This window comes from Cebus imitator, unplaced genomic scaffold (assembly GCF_001604975.1).
Source record: "Cebus imitator isolate Cc_AM_T3 unplaced genomic scaffold, Cebus_imitator-1.0 Scaffold317, whole genome shotgun sequence".
Taxonomy (NCBI): domain Eukaryota; kingdom Metazoa; phylum Chordata; class Mammalia; order Primates; family Cebidae; genus Cebus; species Cebus imitator.
The window spans coordinates 403,963-431,508 of record NW_016107632.1 but is presented as its reverse complement, the minus strand read 5'-3'; the positions used below and the strand labels follow the sequence as shown (position 1 = coordinate 431,508).

The 27,546-nt window shown below is 43.7% G+C and overlaps 1 protein-coding gene across 2 annotated transcripts in view; it reads left to right on the top strand.

Annotated features, from left to right (window-relative positions):
- The window catches only part of LARGE1 (LARGE xylosyl- and glucuronyltransferase 1), a 568,765-nt gene that overhangs the window by 236,060 nt on the left and 305,159 nt on the right, over positions 1–27,546 (top strand). For both annotated transcript variants that reach the window (XM_017504007.2, XM_037729772.1), the window contains one exon: positions 14,508–14,631. In XM_017504007.2, the coding sequence (XP_017359496.1) occupies positions 14,508–14,631 (124 nt within the window). The remainder of the gene's footprint in view (positions 1–14,507; positions 14,632–27,546) is intronic.

Genomic DNA, 27,546 nt, shown 5'->3' with positions numbered 1-27,546 from the left:
GCCTCCCAGTTTCAAGCAATTCTCCTGCCTCAACCTCCCAAGTAGCTGGGATTACAGGTGTCCAGCACCACATCTGGCTAATTTTTGTATTTTTGGTAGAGACATAGTTTCACCATGTTGGCCAGGCTGGTCTCGACTTCAGGTGATCTCCTGCGTTAGCTTCCCAAAGTGCTGGGATGACAGGTGTGAGCCACTGTGGCTGGCCTTATTATTCTTATTGTTAATTTTAATTATCATTTTGGGTAATATTGTATAAGTTGTGATCTCCATAATCATTTTGATGCAGAATTCTTTGCTCTTTAGCTTAGCTAGGTCTGGATTCTTGTCTCATGACCAAGAAGAATTAGGCATATGGATGCTCAAAGAATGAGCAAGGCCGGAAGTTTTATTGAGTGATGAAAAAGCTTTTGGTGGGAGCAGGATGTGGGGGTGGTCCCCCTACCCAAAGGTAGGAGAGTTCCCAATATGGCTGATCTCAGGGCTTTTTATGGGCTCAGAATAGGAAGTGCATGCTGATTAGTTTGTGAGTATGCAAAAAAGGTTAAAGCAAAGACACCACCCAAAGGTGGGCACGATAATGTAGAAACCAATTAGGAAAGGGTAGGTATGTGTAAAATAGGTGAAAGCTGTGGTTTAATTAGAGGAAAGCATGCCAAATGGGAAGGCAGGTTCTCAATCCAGTTCAAGGATTTACCCAGGACTGTTTGTGGCTTGAAGGTGAGATTTCACTGGGGACCTCCTCCTTTCTATCTAGGCGTTTGTCTGCCTTTTGCTTCTATCAGTTCTCTCCCTTTCCAGGTATGTCCGTATTTTTGAGGTGTTAAGTGTAGCATCCCTAAAGCTTTTAATAAAGGCCTGGGCATCAGTGTTTCTGGTACGTCTTAGAAAAATAGCACGGGCAGGTGATATCTTTAAAAAGGTAAGAGATCAGTGGTACAGTATTTGGTCATACCCTTGAGTATTAAAGCCAAAAGGATCTACTTTCTGTAGTGCAGATGTTAAGCTTCACATGGGCTATTGCATTTGAATGTCATCCAGACCTGGTGTAGCAGATGCCATTATCCCCATAAAAGGATGAGGAAACCAAGGCTCAGGGAAGTTAAATAGCTTGTTTAAGGTGACAGGTGAGTCAGTCTCCATCCTGGGTTCTCCCCGCCCCTACAGTCCATGCCTCTTTTACTGTATTACAAGGCCTTTTGATTTTTCTTGTAAGTCGCTCTGTTCTTCTCTTCTGGAAAGCTTTTCTGATATGGTATGGACTTGTCCTTGAATCTTCCCATAACATCAAAGCCATTTGGCCTCTCTCAAATGAAGGACTCACTAAAAAACCCTCATTCCATCTGCGGTGATTTTCTGAAATGAGTCCTGTTAAATCTGTAAGTGTAGCAGATTGAGTGAGAATTCAAGTTGTTGTAACAGGTGCTTTCTTTTCCTAAGGTTGCCGTGGCATTGTAAACTTAATAATTAAAGATTATTTCAGCTCAAACATCCTTGTATATTTTAATGAAAACAGGCCCTAGATTACCTTGGAGGGACCGTGGCACATTCCTGACAAAATAGGAAAGGAAAGGCAAGAGGCAAGAAAAAAGCAATGGTTTAATCATCTTTGCCTCTTTGTAGTACCATATTTATTGCATCTCTGCCTGGAACAAGGGAGCAGTTAAGGAAACCAGAGGCAGCAAGAGCATTGCTCATTAAGAGTGAAGTCTACAGGCTCTGCTGGAGAGGAAGCACGCACTTGATTCCTTCTTTGGTGTAGAATTGTGGTCTGGTCCATCTGTGGACCACACCTGATGCCTGCAGCAATATCTGGGTTGCATTACCCCAGGCATGCTATGTGGGACCACTCTGTATTAAGATGTGGACCCAAGCTGGCCTGTCCAGGCAGAAGCTTTTTCTAATGGGCCTCAGGCAATGCTCGCAAAATGTATTTATAACTGGTAGCTGGCATAAAAGACTATTTTAGATGTTATACAAATATAAAACTAAATAGCCTTGAATCATATATTGAGAAAATTATTCCTCTGAATGAGTTTTTATTATCTGCAGTTGGTGAAATTCTCTTTGGTGTAAATATGTCCTTAACATCTGTCTAACTCTTGCTAATCTCCCTTTGAACAAAAGAGAATAGGATGTAGACTCATAGGCTTTGGCTGATTTTGGAATTTGCCAGGCTCTGTCATTAAAACTATTTCTTACCTTCCTGAGTTAGGAACCAAATATGAAATAAGGCGCAGAAGTCACACATATAAAGAATGAAATAGTCTCTTCTGTTGCTCTTAGTCTGGAGTATAGGATGTTCTTTCAACTGTGGCCACAAATAGGGCTCTCATGTCCCTGTGAATTGGACTTACCTCCCAGTCAGAGGCCAGCCTGGACAACTGCAGGCTTTCCTACATGGACGGACCATTTACTGGTTAGCACATCCGCCTAAGGAAGGAAGTCCAGAAATGGAAGCAGAGCAGCCTCATTCCCTCTGCCAAATACGCAGGCGAGACCAACGTTCCAATATTTACCTGTTTTTCTGAGATGAATAAATAGGATAAAATTTGCTCTTTAAAAGTGTACAATTTAGTGATTGTTTATCAAATTTACAGAGTTGTGCAACTGTCCTTTGTATTTAATATCAGAGCATTTTCATAGCCTCAGAAAGAAATCCCCATCCCCAGCAATACTCATTTCCTCTTCTTACCATCTCGTACCAACCATTAATCTACTTTCTGTATCTTTGGATATGCCTGTTTTGGACATGTCACGTAAGTGAAATCATACAGTATTTAGTCTTTTGGGCTGGCCTTTTTTCCTTGGCAGAATGTTGTCAAAGTTCGTCCCTGACATAGCATGTGTCAGCTCATAATTTCTTTTAATTACCCAGAAATATTCCTTTGTATGGATATACCACGTTGTATTAACAATTCATCAGCTGATGGCTATTACAGTTTTTTCCACTTCTTTTTTTGTTTTTGAGACAGTCTTGCTCCATCACCCAGGCTAGAGTGCAATGGCACTATCTTGGCTCACTGCAATCTCCGCCTCCTACGTTCAAGCAGTCCTCATGCTTCAGCCTCCCAGGTGGCTGGGATTACAGGCGCCCACCAACACACCCAGCTAATTTTTTTTTTTTTTTTTTTTTTTTTTTGGTAGAGACAGGGTTTCGCCATGTTGGCCAGTCTGGTCTCAAACTTGACTTCAGGTAATCCACCCTCCTTGGCCTCCCAAAGTGCTGGGATTACAGACATGAACCACTGCACCCGGCCATCCACTTCTTGACTATTATGAACAGTTCTGCTAAAAATGTTCCGTATAAGCTTTTGTGTTGACATCTGTTTTCATATTTTTATAGATATTTTTATTTTTATGCTTAATTTTTGAGAAATTGCCAAACTGTTTCTCTAAGCAGCTGCCTCATTTTACACTTCCACCGGTAACCATTGAGGGTTCCAATATCTCCAAATTCTTCATCACCGCTTGTTATATATCTTTTTTATTTTTCTCATTCTAGCGGGTAAGTAGCTCGTTGTGGTTTTGATTTGCATTTCCCTAACAATTAATGATGCAGAGTGTCTTTTCAGGTGCTTATTGGCCATTTGAATATCTTCTCTGAGAAATGGTTATTTAAATCCTTTGCTCAATTTTTATTGGCTTACTTGTCCTTTTCATGTTTGAGCTGTAAAGTGTCTTTATATATTGTGGATAGAAGTTGCTTATCAGATATATGCTTGAAAATATTTGCCAGGCACAGTGGCTTACACCTGTAATCCCAGCTCTTTGGGAGGCTGAGGCGGGCGGATCACCTCAGTTTGGGAGTTGGAGACCAGCCTGATCAATATGGAGAATCCCCATCTCTACTAAAAAAACAGTATTAACTCAGCGTGGTGAGAGGTGCCTGCAATCCCAGCTACTTTGGAAGCTGAGGCAGGAGAATTGCTTCAATTCGGGAGGCAGAGGTTGCAATGAGCTGGGATCATGCCAATGCACTCCAGCCCGGGCAAGAAGAATCAAACTACTCAAAAGAAAAAGAAAAGAAATCTCAAAATCTCAAGAAAAGAAAGGAAAATATCATCTCCCACTCTGGTAGTTCTTTTTCACTTTCTTAATCATGTCCTGTGAAGTGCAAAAATTCTTCCTTTTTTTTTGGGCGGGGGGAGGTCTTAACACTAATTCATTTCATACGGTTCTGAAGTCGGGGAAGTCTGAGATCAGGGTGTTCGTCTGAGATTAGGTTCTGGTAGGGAAGGACCCTCCTCCTGGTTTGTAGATGGCCACCTTCTTGCTGTGTCTTCACATGGCAGTGGAAAGAAAGAAAGCATTTTTAAAAACTTATTTCAGTGAAATCTATGTTTTTTCTTTCATTGTTTATGATTTGGGTATCATATCTAAGAAACAATTCCCTAAGCCAATGTTAAAAGAGTGGCTCCTACATTTTTACTAAGTGCTGCTATACCTAACTTCCAAGTAATTTTGTCAAGCTGTGGGCATTTGGATCTCTTTGGTAATTGTGTCAAACTGCTGGCGTTTGGATCTTTTTGGTAATTATTCATGTGTTCATTTATTCATTCATTCCTTGAACAATCACTGAGTGGTTCTACCTGTAAGGAGCTGTTAAAAGAAAAAAAAAAAAAAGTCTAGGGATAAGATTCTTAACAAAATAAAGCACCCATGCCAAGACATCTAGCACAGAACAAAGAAGTGAATAGTCAGTAGATTATTTCAAAGATCTGAACTAAGAGTTGAGCACAGACTGAGCTGGAGCCCTAAGAAGGGCATCTGACACAGTGGAATGGCCTCCTCAGAGCCGTGGCGTCTGACTTGAGAACACAAGGCCAGGCGCAGTTTGTGGGCTGAAGTGTAGATGGTCCAGGAAAAGGTGACAGCACGAGCGCAAGCCTGCCAGGAGAACGTGCTCAGCCCTGGAACTTCACCCGAGACCAGGCAGGTGTTCTGTAAGCCCTGGGGCTGTCGAGAGAGCAAATGAGAGGAGGTACTTTGTGAGGCTAGAGAAGCTCCATCCTCCACAGCTGACAGTCTCGTGGAGGGTAGGAGATAGCCTTGCAGGTTAACATGGAGATTTCCAGTGATGATAAATGCTAGGAAGAAATCTGACAGCACAGTGGGATGAAGAGTGATGGGGGAGATGGGACTGTGTCGGATGAGGTGGCTGTGGAAGGTTTCCCTGGGAGTGTGGCTCTTGAGTTTATTCCTGCAGGAGGAGTAGGAGGTGGTCACAGGCAGAACTGAGGAAGAAGTGGCCAGAGTGCCGGGTGTACGGAAGGGGTGTGAAGACATGAACTTTGAGGGACAGAGACAGGGTGAGATCGTTGAAGGTGTTGTTTGCTCCATGCCAGAGCCTGGACCTTATATATTGCGCAGTGAGCTGGGGACTGTACAATTATGTTAGAGTGGGCATACGGCTTAGGGGCTTAAGATATATTGGAGTGATTAAGAGAGTCAGAGAAAGAGTGAATAAATTGATGAGCTATCCCCCAGGTTGGATAGGATAATGAAGCTAACATTTGCTAAGTTCTTCCTTCCTGCCGCTTTCTGTTCTAAGTGCTACATATGTTTTAACTCAGTCGATTTGACAGTAGCTGTAAGGTAGGGGCTATTATTATCAAGCCCATTATGAAGATTTGGAAACTGAGACTCAGCGGAAGGAGCTTTCCCAAGGTCCAACATTTGTTCATGACAGAACTAAGTTATGACAAAACCAGGACCCAGCTCTTAACTGTTAAGCTAAGCTGCCTCTGAGGACTTGAGATTGATTGAGTATGTGGCATATAGCTGTGGAGGGGTTCCAGGGCATGCCCCCATTTCTAGTTTGTGAGGCTGGGTGAATGGGGTACCTTTAACCCAGGCAGGAAATTCAAGAGGAAACCTAAGAGGCCAAGAGAGGGAAAACTGGTTTCTGTTTCGGAGATCGAGGAAGCCACTCATCAATGCAGTCATGCAGAATAAACACGAGCCCCTGCTTACTGCGTCAGGCGGTGCTCTGGGAGCCAGGATGCAGCAATGAATGGAAGACCCAGTCTCTGTCCTCAAGGAGCTTACATTCTAAAGAAGAGACAGGTCCCAGACAAACACTCCACACATCGTTAGAGACTTGGTGTGTAGTACCATGTAATTGGTGGCTTCTTGATTCCCAGGAACCTATGAAATGTGAAAGTGGGGCCATCTGGTTGGCAGTCAGATTTACGGGTGACAGCTCAGGGGAAATATTTCGGCTCACACAGAAGCTCCAAGAAAGGTGGTCTGGGCGGTACTTTCAGGTGCTTGTACCATGGCTTGGAGATCCTAAAATGAAAAGGCCACTGTCAGGAGCTGCAGTCGGGTCCCAGATTTTTATGATGGTACACAAAGTGGAACGTGAGTGGAACCCCTCAAGCATGCTGTCTGATAGGAGTCAGACACAGGCTGCTCATGGCTAGCCCACCTTTGATTGCTGAGACAATGTCAGTAGACTGTGGAGGTCTTGGTGGTCACCTGGGCTGAGGGCCTCATGTGTTCTCTGATTAAGCGTTTTTATATTCTCAGGGAAGCTAATGAGACACACTATTCCCTTTGACAATGCAGACCCCTAGTATTGCCATAAAGGTGAGGATTCTTTCTAGATTTACTCTGCCTTCTGGAGAGATGCTTTAAATAGACCATAGGCAAAAGAACATGGAAAGAGGAAGCCCCATCTGAATGTTTGCAGCATCTTCCTTTGAGGGCCTGCTCCTTTTACCCCATACTGGTCCAACTTCTGCTCTGTAACCAGGATATAACTTCGTAGAATTACAACTTCTATCTGCTGCCTACTGAGCCTCCAAACCTTGTCCGGCTCGCTCTCTTAGAGGAGGAAATGTACAGTTTATAGGAACTGACACATTCTAGGCTAGCCTGACCTTAAGACATGGTCTCCCTTTTTTCTTTTTATCCTTCCTATTTCTGGCATATGGTAGGTGTCCAGTAAATGTTGTTGTGTGATCCACCCATATGGGACTGTTGTTCTTTCACAGACCTGCTCTGTACTTTACCACCTTTGTTCCTTTCTTATTCTATCAGAGTCACCCCTTGGTATACACAGGGGATTGGTTCTGGGACACCCATGTATCTAGAATCTGCACATATTCAACTCCTGTAATCAGCCCTATGGCACCTGCCTCTGTTAGACCATTCTTGAGTTGGTATAAAGAAACACCTGAGGTCAGGTGCGGTGGCTAATGCCTATAATCCCAGAACTTTGGGAGGCTGAGGCGGGCAGATCACCTGAGATCAGGAGTTCAATACCAGCCTGGCCAACACAGTGAAACTCTGTCTCTACTAAAAATACAAAAATTAGCCAGGCATGGTGGTGGGTGCCCATATGCCCAACTACTTGGGAGGCTGAGGCAGGGGAATTGCTTGAACCCAGGAGGTGGAGGTTGCGGTGAGCTGAGACTGTACCACTGCACTCCAGCCTGGGCAAGAAGAACGAAACTCCACCTCGGATGAAAAAAAATTCTTGAGGCTGGGCAATTTAGAAAGAAGAGAGATTTAATTGCCTCACAGTTCTACAGGCTGCATAAGCATGGTGCTGGCATCTCCTCGGCCTCTGGGGAGGCCTCAGAGCATTTATGTATGAGGAAGATGAAGAAGGAGCAGGCACATCACATGATGAAATTAGGAGCAAGAGAGAAGTTGGGAGGCGCCACACTCTTTTAAACAGCCAGCTCTCATGAGAACTCACTATTGTTAGGACAGCACCAAGCCATGAGGGATCCACTCCCATAACCCAAACATCTTCCACCAGGTTCCACCTTCAATGGTGGGGATTACATTTCAACATGAGATTTGGGTTGGGGAAAAATACACAAACTATATCATTCCACCTCTAACCCCCCAAATGTTATGTTCTTCTCACATTTCAAAATACAATCATCGTTTCACAATAGCCTCCCAAAGTCTTAATTCATTTTATTCTTGACTCAAAGTCCCAAGACCCAAGTTCGGAGTTCCATCTGGAGCTGAGTTCCTTCTGCCTATGAGCCTGTTAAGTCAAAACAGAGTATTTACTTCCAAGATACAAGGTTGGTGTAGGCATGAGGTCAACACTGTCATTCCAAAAGGGAGAAATTGGCCAAAAGAAAGGTGCTGCAGTCCTCACAGAAGTCTGAAACCCAGCAAGATAATCATTAAATCTTAGAGCTGCAAAATAATTCGTGACCACATGTCCCATAACTAGGGCACACTGGTGTAGTGGGTGGGCTCCCAAAGCCTTTGGCAAGTACACTCCTCTGGCTTTGCAGTACACAGCCCCTACAGCTGCTGTGATGGGTTGGGGTCGAGTGCCTGTGGCTGTTCCAGGCACAAGGTTCGTGTTGCTAGTGGATCTACCATTCTAGAGTCTGGACGGTAGTAGCCCCCTTTCCACAGCTCCAGTAGGCAGTGCCCCAGAGGGGACTTTGTGTGGGGTCTCCAACTCCACATATTTCCTAAGCACTACCATAATAGAGCATCTCTATATGGGCTCTGCCCCTGTATCAGGCTTCTGCATGTGCACCAGGCTTTCTTATACATACTCTGAAATCTGGTAGAGGCTACTAAGCCGCCTTCATGCTTGCACTGTGCCTCCTGACAGCCTCAACACCACATGAAGCTGCAGCCTGCGATGTATCTTGGGCCCTTTGAGCAGAGGCTGGTGCTGGAGGGGCCACAATACAAAGAGCAACCATTTGGGGTGCTGCAGGGCAATGGTGTCCTGGCCCTGGCCCTGGCCCTGACATAGGAAACCATTCTTTCCTCCTAGGCCTCTGGGCCTGTGTGATGGGGGGGCAGCCTGGAAGACTTCTGAAATGCCTTCAAAGCCTTTTTCCCTTTTTCTCAGAAGTCAGCCCTGGGCCCCTTTTTAGTCATCCCAATATCTGTAGCAAGTTGTGAGTTCTCCCCCGCTCCCCTGACCCCCCAAAGCCTTTTCTTTTCCACATGGTTAGGCTACAAAATTTCCAGACTTTTACACCCTGTTTCTCTCTTTAAGTTTCAACTTTGAGATTATTTCTTTGCTCCTCCATCTGAACACTTTGTTGCTTAGAAGTTTTCTCTGCCAGATGCCCTAGGATGTCACTTTTAAGTTAAAACTTCCACAGATCTCTAGGACACAATACAGTCAAGTTCTTTGCTAGGGCATATCAAGGGTGACCTTTAATCTAGTTCCCAGTAAGTTCCTCATCTTCATCTGAGAACTTGTCAGCCTGGATGTCACTGTCCTTATCAACATCTACATTTTGGTCACAGCCATTTAACCAGTCTATGAGAAGTTCCTCCTGTCTTCTGAGACCTCCAAACTCTTTCAGCCCCTGTATGTTACCCAGTTCCAAAGTTGCTTCCAAACTTGCTTAGATGTTTATAGCAGTATCTCACCCCTGGACCAATTTGTCTGTGTTAGCCTGTTCTTGCATTTCTATAAACACCTGTCACTGGATAATTTATAAAGCAAAACAGTTTAATTCCCTCATCATTCTGCAAGCTGTACAAGCATGGCACCAGCATCTGCTTGGCTTTTAGGGAAGCCTCAAGTAGTGTTTACTTATGGCAGAAGGCGAAGCAGGAGCAGGCACATCACATGCAAGAGGAGAGTGGGAGCAAGACAAAGTAGGGGGAAGTGCCACTCTCTTTTTTTTAAAAACAACCAGATCTTGAGAAAATTCACTACAGACACTTCCCATCAGGCCCCAAACCTCCAACATCGGGGATTACATTTCAACATGATTTGGATGGGAAAAAATATCCAAACTTTATTACTGCCTGTGGGAAAACCCAGTCCTCAGTATGCATGGGTTCCCCATTCCAGATTTTGTTGAAAAAAAAAAAAAAAAATCCACACATAAGTGGACCCATACAGTTCAAACCTTTGTTGCTCAAGAGTCAACTGTACTTCCTGCTGAATGCCCCCCTTTCTTCTCCTCCTACCCATTGAGAGCTGCACTTTACTTGCCACATAGTTTATGGGAACCTCACAGATTCTTCGCTACCAAAATGTCATCTCTTTCATCCTTACCACTGCGTAGATTTGGTGCTCCTCCTGATAGGATCATCACGTATGGTTGTGCAGACTCTGCTCCATCTAACTATCTAACTCTAAGAGTATCCTTTACATTTATTACCTGTTAGTGTATGCGGAAGGCTCCCTGAGAACTGGGCTGTCTCAAGCTCTGCAGTTGTGTGTGGCAGCCCAGCATAGCGGCACATCCATGCTCTAACGTCTGTGTCGTTTTTTGGATTCTGTCTTTCTCTGACTCTCCAAGCTGCCTGAAGAGAGCACTCGTAGTTCATTCATCACCTGTATCCCTGTTGTAACTTACATGTAGTTACTGCTTAATAGCACTTCGTTAAATATTTATTCATTCAGCCCATTTTTTGTCTGTGGATGGAAGAACTAATTTAAAATACTTCATTGAAAAGGCAATGCAAAAGTAGTAGAGGAAAAAGAAGCAATATCATAAGTTAATATTGGTAATAGATAACATATATTGAAATCTTAACATATATCAGGTAGTGCCTTACTGAGCACTTTATGTTTATTATGTCACTTTATCCTCACAATTATCCAGTATAATATTCCTTGCTTCCCGTTATCTCGTTCCTGCTTTGAGGATGGTGAAATTGAGACCTTGAGAGGTGAAGTGACTTTGTTACAATCACTCCGTAGATACTGCAGCCGGGATGCCAACCCAGACGTTCTGGAACAGAGCCCAAACTCCAAACCGTTGATAGGAGTGTGCCATCAACTGTTTCTGCCCTCCTGTGATGGTGGCTTCATTGACATAGAAGGAGGAGCATTGGCTTTTTGTTGTTGTTACAGGAATGTGTGTTGAGGACCCATTGTTCACCAGGCTCTTTGCCAGATGCTGTGGATGGGGATGAAGTGATGGTTTCTGTCCTCAGTGGTCTTAAAGTAGGAACAAGGAGCCTGCGATTTGGATACATATCACAGTGCCTTGCTACAGATGGTAGCTTCACTTTTCACACAAGGTGTGAAAGTTGGCAGGAGAAAGACAGAAGGAAAGGCTCAAAGAAGATTTCCAGGAGGAGATAACTTAAAAGGGAATTGTGAAGAATGAACAGGTATTGATGGGGCTTCCAAGCAGGGAAGGGCGTTACATGGAGAGAGAACAGCACAAGCAAAGATACAGAGATGAAGTGTGGTGTGTTAGAGCAAATATAAGTAGCTTGGTCCATTTGTTATTGTCACCCCCATGGCGAAAATTAAGCTGCCCTTCCAGTGTAGATGAAAAAATGCAACTTGTATTAATACAGGTCTACCTCTATCCATTCTCCATTAATAAGACTCCATTATGGCAACTGTGGCCTTGGGAGACAGTCTTGGAAACACTCAGGGCTAAATGGACCATCTGTCCTCCCAGTGACTTTGTCCTGCTGCCTCTGACTTGGCCCTCAGGTAAGTCACTGGCCAATGTACAAACACAGCATTGTCCCTTCATGTCACCAAGCTTTACTAAGGCCCAGCGGCAGCTTCTTACAGGGCTTTTGGGGAAGCTGTAGGGAAGACATACCCCTTTCCCCTGAGCATGATGAGTATAGCTAATTTTATGGGAAACTTGCAGTCTTCAGGCATTAGGTCCCATGGGGAAATTCTACAGTGCTGACTGCTTTTTGATTCATTTATTCAGTTTATTACTCTTATGCATCTGTTACGTGTATGGCAGCTGGACTTAAATAATAACTTTGTTTGGGTCTAGACCCACCCACTCAGCAGCAGCCCTGGCTTTGCCACCCCTGCCTTCAGCTTGGTGTGCCCAATCCCAGACTCATGCTCCTCCTCCAAGGTGCCTTTCTTGTTGTTTCCCCTGACCTGGAGCTGTTGCCATCCACCCAGGAGCCTCAGTGTTGCCTTCTGCTCCTCCTCCTCTTTTTTCCTCATATTTCAGATCTGTTCTCCTGAAATCCTCTAGCTTCCTCATTGCTCTTTCTGGGATAGAAACTGTCTTTTTTTTTTAGATGGAGTTTCACTCTTATTGCCCAGGCTAGAGTACAATGGCACGATCTTGGCTTGCCACAACCTCCGCCTCCCAGGTTCAAGTGATTCTGCTGCCTCAGCCTCCCGAGTTGCTGGGATTACAGGCATCTGTCACCATGCCCAGCTTATTTTGTATTTTTAGTAAAGATGAGGTTTTGCCGTGTTGGTCAGGCTGGTCTCAAACTCCTGAACTCAGGTGATCCACCCCCCTCGGTCTCCCAAAGTGCTGCAATTACAGATATGAGCCACCGCGACCAACCAACACAGCCTTAGTCAGATTCTCATTTCAAATCCACCTAATCTAATGATCTCCTAAGTGACATGTCTACATCTGTTCCCCTTATCTATCTACAACTCACCACCCCTCTATCCATTCAGTTCCTGTAATTAAACAACTCCTCTACTCTGGGCACTGAGCTGTCGATCATGAGTTTGTCCATTTGAACACATGTGATGTGATCCTTGACCTTGCCGAGCTCCCAGGTGGGATGTAGACAAGTAGACAGGCAACCACTACATGAGGATGAGTAGGCAGGTACGTATGGCTGGGATAACAGTTAGAAAGGGCCCCTGACCTAGACATGGGGAGTCAGGAAGGGATTCTTGGAGCAAATGATGGCAGCCCTAAAGCAGACTAAGAGACAACCAAGTGCTGAACGTGGAGGTGAAGGGTGGGCAAGACTGTGAGCTCCATGACAGCAGGGACAGTTTGGGTGCGTCTGACTCACTACTGTGTCCCTAGCATCCAGCTCATCACCTGACAAATCGGATGTGCTCAGTAAGGATTTATTGGATGCGGGACAGTCTCCTGTGGAGCAGGCTGTATATGGTAAGGTCCAGGGTGGAGAGTGAGCGCGGGGTGGGGGGTGGGAAACTGAGAGATGGTCTGGAACATACGACAGGGCTGGGGAGTGATCATGCAGATGGCTGAGAGCTAAAAGGCCAGTCGTCCTGCCCCCGACACCTCCCTGGAGTCTGGATTGTTTAATTAAACATCCATAGCATTCTCATGTTCCTCCTTCTCTGCTCCAACCCTGGAGCCCTGCTAAGTTCCTCACCCCCACCCCACTCCTAATACACCCTGGGCCCAGCCTTTGTCGCCTGTGGCTCTCCTGGGATTGCATCCCCTCTGCCTTCTCCTCTTGTCAAAGCCCTGCTTATCCCTTTAGGGCACTGCTTCCCTCTCCTCTTACTTGTCCTTCTGGCCCCGTCGGAATTGGCTGCTGCTTTACTCCCGGGGAACTGTGTGTGCTTTTGTAGGCCTTATCACATTCTGCCTCGTGCTTAAATTTAACTGCGGCTCCTGTGTGTCTGAGCAGTATGAGCTCTTTGAGGTCAGTGGGCCGGGTCATTCTCATCTTTGTATTTCCCACAGGGCTTTATTCCTGGTCGGCACTCATTCATGGCATTACGCTTTATGTCATTAGTTTTCGTAGCACAATAGTGTTTATGCTAGTAGTTCTTCTTGACTGGCCTAGTGCTTTGTGTCTAGTCAGTTCCTCATTAGGGTGCATCTGCTGTTGATTCCTACCCCGAGTTCATTTTTGATGTGCCGTATTTTGCAATTAACTACCTTGTTTAATCAACATGGCAGCCTTATGAGAAGGTTTTCTCTACATGTTCCAGAATGTAGGCATAGAGTGCAGAGGGGTAAGTGACATGCTCAAGATTCCCACTTACAAATTTCCGAACTGGGTTTGGAACCCATTTCCATTGAACTCCGAAGTTTTGCCCTTGCGTGATGCTCTTCTGTATTTTGGGTGCCGTCTCAGGAAAAGCAGCGTCAGAAATCTTAGCTCCTAACTGAAAGTGTTCAGGGCATAACGACGTTGTTTGCCACCAGAATCTGATTTTATTATCAGAAGTATTAAGGTAACCACTTGGTTAGCACAGAATCCACTTGGGTCTGTGTTCTGGCCACCAAGGCTTGCTCTAGAGAAATACTGTGAGAACAAGCTGATACTGGGTGATGGGAGCTCTGGATGACTCCATGTTAAAACCTGGGTTTTGGGGTGGTGGTTTTTTTTTTTTTTTTTGGAGGGGAAAAAAGCAGAAGATTTAACTTGCCCCACTGTGCTATGGGAGCAGTCTCTTGCCAGCCGCCTGCTGCCAGTCTAAAAAAATTAACCTATGTTGATGGGTTTCTGGGTTAAGGCTAGTATGTCCAGATAGCAGATATACAGGTTAGCCAATACCTGCTCTACTTAAGACTTTCAGAGAAAAGAATGAATATCCTACTAACAGGCCTGCTGTTTGGCCTGTATTAGGTGTCAGTAGTGATGAGTGGTTGGTTGTCACTTCTCCGAAACACGGGGGTTGGGTGAGAGGTCTTCTCCCCTTTTCAGCTCCCACAGCCTCACCAGTGAGCGCTGGTTTGGTAACATGCCAGATTGACTTTCACAACTGCCTTTAGAAACAAGCTCCACCATAGGAACTGTGAAGAGTGTTTTTACAGCTGTCATTCAAAGGCCTGACCTCTCCGTGTGACCCTTCCTTCTCCTGCTCCCCGCAGGCGGAACCCTCTACACTTCCACCTCATTGCTGACTCCATTGCGGAGCAGATCCTGGCCACGCTCTTCCAGACCTGGATGGTGCCCGCCGTGCGTGTGGACTTCTACAACGCGGACGAGCTCAAGGTAGGGGCAGGAGGTGAGGCACCTCCATGATCTCTAGCTGGAAATGTTATTGCTTGTGGTTTAGTAGACTTCAGCAATGCCAGAAATCTGAGTTCCTTACTGAAAATGTCTAGGGCATAATGAGGCTGTTCACCACCAGAATCTGGTTTTATTAAAGTAACCACTTTGTTTGCACAGAATCCACCTTGGTCTGTCAGTTTTGACCACCAAGACTTTCTGGAGACGCTGGAGGCCATTGGTGTATAATCTGAAAGTGGTCTATGGTAGCTGTCATCTGGAGAGTTCTATTACCCAGTGAAGTAAATGCAAAACTCAGACCCCCACGGGCTTGGGTTTAAATTTGCGTATTGTCACTTACTGGTCAAAAGACACAAAGAAAACCATCTACCTCTGCTGGACCTGTTTTCTCATCAGTAGAAAAGGGAGATGAAATACCAGCCTCATGGTGGGAATGAAGAGGCTCAAATGAGAGAATATATTTGAATGTGCTTTAAGAAGACACTACTGAATAAATATTAAAGGTTATGTCAGGCTGGAGGGGTTTCAACCAAATGAAATGGGTCATTTCATCCCCTTGCAAGTTTTTCATAGTGCCGTTTTGCTTGTGTCATGATTGAGGTCCACGGTTCAACTAAGAAGTCCTGTATATTCTGGCTGTTGATTCTACTTCTGGTCTTGTCGCTTGGCATTCCTGGAAACCTTTGCTGTTCCTTGCACTGTAGGTAGTAGAGCACACCTCTGGTTCTCGTTGCCCCCTCTTCTGTGTTGGAGTCTTTGCTCATTCTGTTCCTTCCATCTGATACGCCCTTCCCACCTATCTCGTCACAACTCCTGTTCACCCTTCAGGACTCAGCTGCGGTGCCCACTCGTCTTAGAAACCACCCCACTTCCACAGGAAAGAGGAAGTCATTTTTTTGTTCACTTATCTGTCTGTCGGACCCTTCCTAATGTGGTAGGAGGGGAGGAGGCGCACCTTATTCTTTTCTGTATTTCCGGTGCATAGTAGGTACCCCCTAATGCTTGTGGATTTAACAAATTGCTGTGATTAGAGGAACATGTAACTTTGCAGAAATACCATCTCCACTCACCTTGGGAAGGACTCAACACCTAAGCATGAGGCTGATTCTGGCAAATTGCTTGTTCCAAACCTCATAAACCCATTATCTTTTCATTTTAGAGTCATAACATTTTTAATAGATCACTGACATGCCGGCCAGAGTTTCTGATTTTCACATATTTCAGGCTCCGAGGTTGATGGAGATGTTCAGAATTTAGCATCTGGGGATTGTTGTGGTAATGTGCGTGCCATTCCAATGTATTCTGAGCTAAAATTGATTAACACTCTTAAAAAGGGAAAAACAAAATTTAGCAAATTGCTGCGCTAATTAAGGTGAAAGCAAGCCACTCTATCTCCCGGGGTCTTAGCGCCAACACCATGGGGGAAAGCAACAGGGGAGGAGGAGCAGCAGCTGGTTCGGAAGGATGCCTCTGCCACTGTGTTCACCATTTGCCTTTCTTTGGGTAGTAGTTCAGTGCCATGTTCCCTGTGAGCCTGCACCCTTTACTTCGTAAGAAAACACCAACCAAAGTGGGCTGGATATAGTGGCTCATGGAGGAGGATCGCTTGAGACCAGCCTGGGCAACATAGTGAGATCCCCCTATCTCTACAGAAAATTTTAAATATTAGCCGAGTCTGGTGGCACACACCTGTAGTCAAAGCTACTCTGGAGGCTGAGACAAGGGAATCACTTGAACCTGGGGGTTCAAGACTGCAGTGAGCTATGATTATATCATAATGGTAAGATCACAGCTAAATGAGTATATCATTTTTTTTCTCTCTTAAAAGAAAAAAAAATACAAAGTGATTGGGGAAAAAACCCAAATTCAAATCCTGGTTTACCGCCAAAGAATCCTCTAACCGGTTTTGAACCTCAGTTGTCTCAGCTCTCAGATGGCTGGTGAGTAAGTCAGCCACAAAGGAAGGGGTGAAATAAGATGGGGCAGTGTGTGCAACATGGCAGTTCTTAAAAATGCTTCACTCCACTTGCGCCAAGGCCAGAATGACTTAAAATGCACTCGGTGGTGTGACCTGTTGTGAAATCCATCAAGAGCTAAGAATTTGAAGGAGTAAGGTTCCATGGACTGGAATTCGCTCCTGGAAGCCCCTTCCATGAGGCTTGGATGACAGGAGAGAAGGGGAGGAAACGCTGATACTCGGACTCTGTCATGCCCACTTTAATCTAGGGAGACCAGTTGCCTCTGATTTTATATGCCGACTTTTTTTTATAGATCTGAAATGAATATGGCTTAAAAAATGATAGGTTAGAAAATACGATCTGATATGTTCAAAAGAATACTTTCTCTATAGTCCTGCTGTCTAACCTGATCTCTACTACTGAGGACTTCATCGAAGTTTCCTGACAAATGCTTTTTATTCCCCTACCGATTAATTGCCTGTCTCTCTCGCATTCCTGAATCCCATGAGACTGTTGTCCATTACGACAGTGAGTATGAAAGTGTTTATAAAACGTAATTTTTCCTGATAATAGTGGTAACAACGATACATGGCAAAGCCAGATGAAAACCAGAACTGTCTGACTCCATGATCTATTAGTCTGTCTATGTATTACTTTATACATAACCCAGATCAGTAAGCCCAAATCCGTGATCTGCCCCTTCCACCAGCCTGACAACCACCCCTGCTGTGGTACTGCCATCTGCTTAGTTGCTGATCTGAAACTGCGAGCTCATGTTTATCCTTTTCTCTTGCCCTGGGTGCGACCACATCACAGCCTAGCGTGGCTTCACCCCCCTGCACCTACCTAGTCCATGCTTTATGATCTTTTCCCAGCACAGTGGCAAGTGTTTTTGAGACAAGTCTCTTCCCTCTACTGCTCACCTCTCCTCCCTTACATCTCTTCTTTCATTAGCAGAAGTCAGCTTTCCAAAAACAAGCACAGACATGCTATTCTTTTCATCTGGGTAAACCCTTCCCTGGTTTTTCCTACTGCTCTGAGATAAAGGCCGCAGTTTTTTTTGTTGTTTTGTTTTGTTTTTTGTTTTCTTTCCAGAAGGAGTCTTGCTCTGTCCCCCAGGCTGGAGTGCAGTGGTGTGATCTCAGCTCACTGCAACCTCCGCCTCCTGGGTTCAAACAATTCTCCTGCCTCAGCCTCCTGAGTAGAGTAGCTGGGACCCCAGGTGCGCGCCACCAGGCCCAGCTAATTTTTGTATTTTTAGCAGACACGGAGTTTCACCATATTGGCCAGGTTGGTCTCGAACTCCTGATCTCAAGTGATCCACCTACCTCAGCCTCCCAAAGTGCTGGGATGATAGGCCTGAGCCACTGTGCCTGGCCAAGGCCACAATCCTTAATCCAGTCTCATCTCTGCACACTCTGGCTCCTGCCTCCTTCCAAGACGTTCTTGGACCACTTATGACCTTCCTCGCTCTTCAGTCCTGTAGATTCACTGTGTTCCTTCCTTCCCACCAGGGCACCTTTCAACAGGTTGTTTCTTCTACTTGCTAAGCTGTTTGCCAATGTCCTTCTTTTCCCTCATTGCTAATGAATAACAAATTCTCTTGTTACATTTACTCAGGGAAACCTTCCCTGCCTTTATCACCTCCTAGGGGTTGCTTTGTTCGGTGTTCTCCTAGAGTCACACACATTTCTTTGGTAAACTCATCACAGAGGGTATCCTTTCATGCCTTTGTGTGATGGGCTAATACATGTCATATACTATAAGCTCCCAAGCCAGGATCATGACCATTTTTCATCACCTTTGTATCCCAAATGCCTGGTGTGAAGCTTTGAAAGATATTTCCTAAAACATCTTTAAAGGAAGTTTTATAGATGTTTGCTAAAACTTAAAAAGATGCTTGCTAAATGAGTGGCTTATAGAGATGTTTGCTAAATGACTGATACACAATGAATTTAGAACTGGGTCCCTAAGAATAATAAAATCAATAGCGAGGACTTTCTTTATTACTGTCAGGCCCAGGAATTCAAGTTTCTTTATCACTGTGGAGCCCAGGGTCACATTTCTGATGCCTATTGTGCCCCAGGGGCTTGTGTGGGCAGTGAGGAGTTTGCCTACCAGCCACCTTAAAGTTGCATAAGTAAGGCAGCTCCATTTGGACCAGCCCACCTCCCAAAAGCAAATCTCATACAGCTGAGTGTCTTTTTATGACAGGTACATTAGGAGGGAAACACATTAAAACACCATGCAGGCAGGCACGGTGGCTCACGCCTATAATTCCAGCACTTTGGGAGGCCAAGGTGGGCAGATCACCTGAGGTCGGGAGTTTGAGACCAGCCCGACCAACATGGTGAAACCCTGTCTCTACTAAAAATACAAAATTAGCCAGGTGTGGTGATGCATGCCTGTAATCCCAGCTACTCAGGAGGCTGAGGCAGGAGAATCACTTGAACCCGGGAGGCGGAGGTTGCAGTGAACTGAGATCGCACCATTCCACTCCAGCCTGGGCAACAAGAGCAAAACTCCATCTCAGAAAACAAACACACAACACCATTTAGTAGATTACCTTAGGGAAGGAGGAAGAACAGGAGAGAAATGGACTTGTGCTCTGTTCTGCAGTTGCGTTCAGGAAGCATGTCAGACGGTACCCTCAGCAGACCCACGTGATGGCTTCCCCAGATACAGCTCCAAGAAATCACTTTATACAGCTGTTGGAAATGGCATTTCTCAGAAAGGCTCCTGTGGGCCCCTTATTATATCTGTTAGTGCTGGAGAATGAAGTAATAGGGAACATGAAATTTGTGAGGGATTGGTGCATGATTAAAAATGAACTGTGGGAAATTCGCAGTGGACCAGTATACTTCTCTCTGCAATCACCAATTAGTGGGATTTTACAAATAGTGATGGCTCGGCCTGCCTATGTCTGTGGTCTGTGAAATGCTTGTTGGTCTTCCCGATGTTTACATGGGCCATTTGTTTCTGGCCTCCAAGTCCCGGTACCAACAGGCTGTCAGGAGTGAAGGTATCTCTGCTCTGATCGCCACTCAAAACATGCAGTCCTGTCTACAGGAGAAGGAGGAGGAGAACTTACTTTTGCGTAGAGCTTTGTCAGTGATGCATGCTGCCACTCATTTGTCATGACGACCCTGGGGTTGGAAAGAGAAGTGTGATTACTTCCATCTCACAGATAATTCTTAAAGTGCAGGGTTGAAGAGCATTTGCCTAACCTCAGGCTGCTAACAAGGGCTGATGTTGATATTTGGCTTTTCCCTTCCCAAATGAAATGATGCAAGATAGAGGATTGTAAAATTCAGTAGACATGGATGTGGTGCAGACCTTAAGGGAAGTTCAGAGACGTGGGCTACAACTCCTGGGGAATGACTGTTGGTTACCACTGTTGAGTTGTGCTTCAATTCACAATTCCTCTTGTTCATGATCTTGGGTCCCACAGGCTGTGGTCTAACGTCTATTGCTTAAGAATCACTTGCTTCAATTTTGCATGTTTTACGTGGTTCTCTCATGGACTGTTTCTCACAATACCTCTAAGGACTGGGTCCGGTTATTATTCCCATTGTATATACAAAGGAACTGAGGCATAGGAGTGTTAACTAACTGCAAATCTCAAAGCGGATACATGGCAGAGCCAGGATGAGTATCCAGAGCTGTCTTTCTTAATGATCTCTGCCCTTTCTCCTATGTCATATTTCCCTCTCGGTGGCTTGTTTCAGCTAAGTTATTGTCATTGTGTCTAGACAGGGACTCTCTGAGCTTTTGGGGGGTTCCTTCTCTGGCTGTTCCTGAAAAACCAGTACATGAAGCATGGCCCCTCCATTTAAGGCCTGCTGGGAATGGAACTTCTGTGAGGGATAAAAGGGAGCCCTTCTAAGGATGCTGCTGAGGATGGAGATGGCCCTGTCACTTCCATCCAAGGATCCTGTTCTAAACTAACAGTCATCAGTCTAGGCAGTTGGCTTTAAATCAGCAAAACATTTCTTGCCAGTTTTCAGACAAGGCCCTGCATGTCTGCCAGCTTTGATCTTGCCCCAGCTGGCCCAGAAAGTCACTCCCATGCCATCACTGGGGTGCACATGATCCCGAGCTCAGGAAGGGAAGCGGCAGGGCAGTGGCTGTTTCATGATTCACCTGTCTAGCTGGGAGCCCTAATTTGTCTCCTTTTCTCTTAAACCGGATGCCTGCTTGTTACCAGCATCAGAAAGATGATGAAGTGAGATTCAGAACTGTGGTTGCAGAAAATATTGATGGTGGACTCTAAAAATTGGCCTCCTACTCATACTTAATTGCCTTTGTGCTGGACTGTGTGGAGGATGGCAGAGGTTGTCTTTAGAAAACTGTCATCTTTCAGCCCCCTGCAGTCCTGTGGGAGGCAGACTTACTGTTCCTCTCATATAGGGGGTGGGTGAACTGCTGCCTACCATATCTGTTTCCTGGGAAGCTGTGCTTCCTGAATACTGGACGTTTTCTTCTGGGTGAGACAGAAAGAATATGAAATCATAGGATTCTAGGGTGGGAAGAGGGCTTAATACTTAATTTTTTTTTTTTTTTTTTTGATGATTTAGGCCAAGAAGGGCGAGTGAATTGCCCAAGATACCACATGTTTCTTTCTAACATATACCTTTTCCCAAAACGGGTTCTGGATTTTCTGGCTGCTGGGCCTGGTTTATGGTTTAACGAGGACCACACTTGGCAGTGGTTGACCTTCAGATGATGTGACCAAATACTCTCATGAGGCTGGAGCAGCTCCAGAGAAGCTGAGCCTGCAGAGGAAAGACAGAAGACATAGGCATGTCTCAGGGAAGGGCATTATCTGCTCTGGGATGCCCTGCAGAAGAATGAGAAGTGAAGTAAGGTGTATTGGCCTTCAGAATCCCCCAGTTCACTAATAATGTGTTGATACTCAGAGAAATGGGCAGAGCTAAATAAATAGCCTATCAAAATGGATAGTTCTGGCTCTCCTTTATTGGTGAAGATTAAATGCATTTAAATAAGGACTTGTATTGGAAGGCAGTGCTTGGCACATAATAGGCACTCAACAAATCTTCTTTTTGTTCATAATGTGGCTGCCTTTCATATATGTAAAGACGACTGATTAACTTTGTAAATCTTTTCTAAGCCCACCATGTCAACCCTTCTTCTCCTCCAGCAGTGACTGCTGACCTCTCATCAGAGGGGCTACATTTTGGCTTCTTTTTCTAGAATAGTTGATGGATTTATGCTCGTTTCGTCTTTCTTTTGTGGTCCTGTGTTATTAGGCAGGGTGGCAGAGGTTAAATACTATGTGCAGGTCTGGAAAAATTACCACTTTCCCATTTTCTTTATTGTTTCATTAGTGCTTGGATTGTCTGTGTGGTTTCTGAATATGAAGCTGGTTCTGTAAGGTCAGTAATGCACCTCTGGCCTCTGTCATGGGCTTTTCTCTCACGCAATGAGGGCAAGATCACAGAATGGACATGGAAAAGCACAATGCACTTGAAAGCATACTTTTGTATATTTATAAGACTGATGTTTGATTGTTCAGTATGGGACATGGAAAATTTTAGGCAATGAATGGAAGCTCTAATCTGCATTAGAAAATAATCCTTTTATGTCGTTTGTTCAGTTCACTTTTTACACAGGCAGATTTTTCTTTAACAGTTTTTTAATGAATGGGTCTTGTCCCCTTTTGAGAAGCATAGAATCTTAATTAGAAAGGAACTTCGCAGTCATCTAGCATAACCTTCCACTTTCTTCTATAATATTCTATACAAATGGTCATTAGTCTTCTGCTTCTGAATACTTTCAGTGATAAGAGATCGTTACCTCCCAAAGGACCCTGTTCCATATTTAGAAACTCTATTAGAAATGTTCGCCTTATGCTTTGCGGAAATCTTCATTGTTGTCATTCTCCTCATTGGTCTACCTGAGCATTAATGAAGTTCAAGTGCGAGACTGTGTACCATTTGTCTGTTCCCTCGTCTGCCTTTTCTACTAGATGGGTGGGGGGGACCTAGAGGGCAAGATTTGTAACTTTTATCTCCATGCCCAGCCCATAGGACAAAATCTGGCCAATCCTGGCCTCCAATAAATGCCCAGCTTCTATGGGTTGAGCTATACAGTGTGGGTCAATCAGTTATTTGAAGACCTGACATATCTACAGGGTCCTCTCTTCTCAGTAATCACTACTCCATTTCTTAAACTGTACTCCAAATGACAATGCATGGAACCTGATTGACTCTTAAACATGTTGTCTGACCTGCTTGTGTGAGAAACAGTTTCCAGGTTGCTGACTTGCTTAAATGTGCTCCATTGTGCCTCCATCCCATAGACAAAGACATTCTCTGTGGTTCTGCAGATCACAGCATTTTATCCAGATGCACATATGTGATATGCCCCACCTTGAGCTGCAGTTGGTCTGAGCTCACAGTCTTAACCTCATTTAAAAGCAGTTAAGGGTCCCAACTTGCCTTTTTTCTCATCCTGAGCATTTTTTTCTTCTCATTCTTATTTATTGTGGTCTTGTCGTTCACACTTGATTTACCTAATAAGGAAATGCTTTGTCTGTATCAAAACATCTTATGTACCCCATAAATATATGTACCTACTATGTACCCACAAAAAATAAAAATAGGAGAAAGAAATGCTTTCATATACCTACTTTCATTGGGGCCTCCCCAGAGCTTCATGCTACAGACAGGGCATGGGTTTTATTTTGCTTTATTTGTAAGGAATTTGCCAAAAGAATTAACCAAATGCTGCTAAGGAGAGCAGCATTTGGATGGAACGGATGCCAGAATGTGGTTCTTGTGAGCCTTCCCTGCAGTGCTGTTCTCATTCACCACAAATCTTACTTACCAGAAACTTGAGTTAAAAAAAACTTCATCCTGGCAAGGGGGCTCACGACGGTAATACTAGCACTTTGGGAGGTTGAGGCAGGTGGACCGCCTAGGGTCAGGAGTTCAAGACCAGCCTGGCCAACATGGTGAAGCTCTGTCTCTACCAAAAATGTAAAAAATTCTCCAGATGTGGTGGTGAGCGCCTGTAATCCCAGCTACTAGGGAGGCCGAGGCAGGAGAATCACTTGAACCCAGGAGGTGGAGGTTGGAGTGAGCTGAGATCATGTCATTGCACTCCAAGCTGGGCTACAAGCAAAACTCTGTCTAAAAATAATAATAATAATAATAATAATAAACACTTTATTGATTCAAGAGTGTGGTTATAGTGATGGAGTTTGGATCAAAAAAAGACAGACTAGATATGTTTGACAAATAATGAGAAAGCGATGGGCACGGTGAACTGGAAATTATGATGAGGTTAGAAAATTTTTGCACTGAACTCAGGGTCTTTGTCCAAATGTTATGAAGGGATAAAAGGCTAGATTTGAGGAGTGAGAGATTAGAGATTTGTTTTTGGGGGGTTGGTTTTTGGCATGTTAGCTTGGGATTGAGTAGCTGAGCTGAGCTGATGTTGGAAAAAGTTAATGAAAACTGTGGGCTCCAGGCACTGCAAGGGCTGGGGTGTTGGCTGCTTTATCCCTAGGATGATGAAACTGAAGGAAAATTGTTAGGCACCAAAAAGAGTTGTATATATGCAGATCAAAAGGAGCCTTTAAAGTCAGTGATAAATTTCCCACCTTAGTGGACACCCTAGAAAAATATTTGAATTGCAAGGATTAAAACAAAATCCTTCTTTTAGGATTAATAATTCTCATTAATAAGAGTTGATTATGTGCCAACATAATATACTTAACCGGCATAATCTTCTTTTATCCCTGCTGTTTCCTGATGAGGAAACTGAAGCATAGGAAAGAGACTTGTTCAGATTACTCAGCTGATGCATCGTGGAACCAAAGGGTGAATTTGGGTAGTCTGACTCTTGAGCAGCACTGTCCGATGAAAATATAATGGCAAGTCATCTGTGCGATTTTAAATTTTCTAGTAGTCACACTTTGAAAAGCAAAATGGAACCAGTAAAATAAATTTTAATAATACATCTTATTTAATTATTTTTATCCAAAATAGTATCATTTCAGCCTGTGATCAGTTCAGTTTAAGAATGGTTGATATATTTTACAGATTGTAATATTAAGTCTTTGAAATCTGGTATATATTTTGAACATCTCACTTTGGACATGACATATTTCAAGTGCTCAGTATGGTTGTTGATGGCTGTCGACAAGGTATGGAGTTTGGCTTCTGACACTACATGGTAATTAATACCAGGGCAGAGGGTGGAGACAAGGTTATTGTCTTAGAAGAATAAACATCCCACCTCAGCTTTCACACTATAAAAGTAAGTGTCCAAATAAAATGTCTGCAGTTTTGAGCAAAATAGAGACCCAAGAATACCAACCAAGTTCTCTGATGCTTTAAGGCAGCAGACAAAATGAAATGCTGTGCAGGAACTCAGAAAATACACAGCAGTACGCCAGGTGCAGTGGCTCATGCCTGTAATCCCAGCACTTTGGGAGACTCAGGTAGGTAGATTGCCCGAGCCCAGGAGTTTCAGGCCAGGCTGGGCAACATGGTGAAACCACATCTCTCCCAAGAAAATACAAAAATTAGCCAGTCTCATAACCTGGTCTCAAATAAATAGATTTAAAATTTTTTTTTAAACAGAAAAAAAGGAAATATACACAAGTATATTGTTCTTGAAGTAACTATACCTTATTTGCAAGCTCTCCAAAAAAGTAATCAAAGTGAATATTCAAGAATGAAAAGGTATTATAAACGGGCAGACACTTCATATCCACTACAATGGTTACGATTAAAATGACTTACAATACAAAGTGTTGGTGAGGATGTGGAACAGCTGCAACTCTCTGCCGTCACTGATGGAAGTGTAAAATGATATACCACTTCAGAAAACAGTTTGGCCGCTTCTAAAAAAGTTAAAAATATCCTCACAATATCATCTAGAGGTTCCACTCTTAGATGTTCAACCAAGAGAAATAAAACATACATGTACTCAAAAATTTTTATGTGGATATTCATGGCAGCTTTATTCATAGGACTTCATTGTCCAGTTGGGCACGGTGGCTCACGCCTGTCTGTAATTTCAGCACTTTGGGAGGCTGAGGAGGGTGGATCACCTGAGGTCAGGAGTTTGAGACTAGCCTGACCAGTGTGGTGAAACTGTGTCTCTACTAAAAATACAAAAATTAGCCAGGTGTGGTGGCACGCACCTGTAATTCCAGCTACTTGGGAGGCCGAGACAGAAGAATTGCTCGAACCTGGGAGATGGAGGTTTCAGTGAGCTGAGATCATGCCACTGTATTCCAGCCTTGGCGACAGAGCAAGATTCTGTCTGGGGAAAAAAAAAGTGGGACTTGATCGTCCATCAGCTGAAGAATTGATAAACAACTGTGGTATATGTCAGCAATGAAAAGGAATGAACTGATGACACGTAACAGTAACACCAGTGGAAAGGTTTTATGCTAAGTGAAAGAAAGCCAGACCAAAAGACTACTTGTTAAATGATTCCATTTATATGACATTCTTGAAAGCAAGACAAAGTTAATAGGAGCCAGAGGGTGGTGGTGTGGGGATTACCCAGAAAGGGGTATTAGGGAATTTTTGAGGGTGATTGAATTGTTTTATAAAGTGATTGCTGTGAATTGTGATGGTGTAAATTTTTCTTCTCAAAGCTAGAAAAGAATGCATAAGAACACTATTACAGAAGTAAAATCAAACAATTATTTTAATAAATGTAAATGCATTAAATTCTTTCATTGCTGAATAACAACTTTAATTGTCAGTTAAATAACAAGATAGTATATGTTAATTTTAGACAAACTCAAATATAATAAGATATATTTAATTAGATAAAATTAATTTTAAATTGATAATACTCATAAGAGGATATAATAGCCAAGTTATTTTCCAAGTAAAAAACTTCTAAATATACTAAGCAAAAAGCAAAACTTGACAGGAAGTATATTTTTGGGAGAGCTTCAGCCACAGAAAAGAAAGGTGAATCATCTTGTTAATAATGACAGAAATGACTTTTAAAACGTAGTATCAGCAGTTATCAAACTGCCTATCATGTGGAATAAAAATGAGGTTTTATATGTTTATCAAAAAAATTACACAAATGATAGCATACTATGGCCCAAGAAAACCTAATTAAATTCTAAACCGCAAAAATTACACGGGCCCTGCTCCTGACCACAATGTAGGAAAACTACGTATTAGAAACAAACTTTTAAATTGGAGATCCAAACTACTTGGCAACTAGGGGAGGGTAAAGAATTTTCCTAAATGCTATTTAATCGAAAAGGAAATAAAAACTAAAAGTGTAGCCTGTTGTGGTCGCAGCAGAAGAGGAACATTTCACAGTAAAGTTTGTGGAATGTGCCCAAAGCTGTCACTGGAGATACTTTAATAGCCTCCACTTCTTTCATTATTCAGAAACAAAGATGATGATAAATGAATCTTACATTTCATTCGGTACTTGAGATATGAACACTGGTGTGTCCCTAAGGAAAGCAGAAGGGAAATGGAGTTCATAGCAGAAGTCTGTGAAGTAAGGAAAATAATAAACAGAAAACTAAACAAATATTAATTTTTATTAAAATTAGATTAATTTTTAATTATTTTCCATATACAAGAAGATGGCAAACCTCTGGTAAATTTAATAATGAACTGTGGAGGAAATGTTAATAAGAAAAACAATGAATAAGGTGATACACAACAAAATAAATTTGGAAAATGGAAATCAGAATCAATAATAGCGCACATTGGCCGCTTACCATGTATCAGACATAGTACTAAACATGTAGTGTTGATTATCTCATTGAAATCTCGTGACGGACCCTTGAAATTCGTGCTGTGATCATCTTTTCAGAGGAGGAAGCTGAGAGTCGAAGCAGCTAGACCAAGACTTCTTAGCTGTGGAGTGGAGGAAACAGGAACTGAGCCCTTCAGCCTGGCCCTGGTCCCTGGCC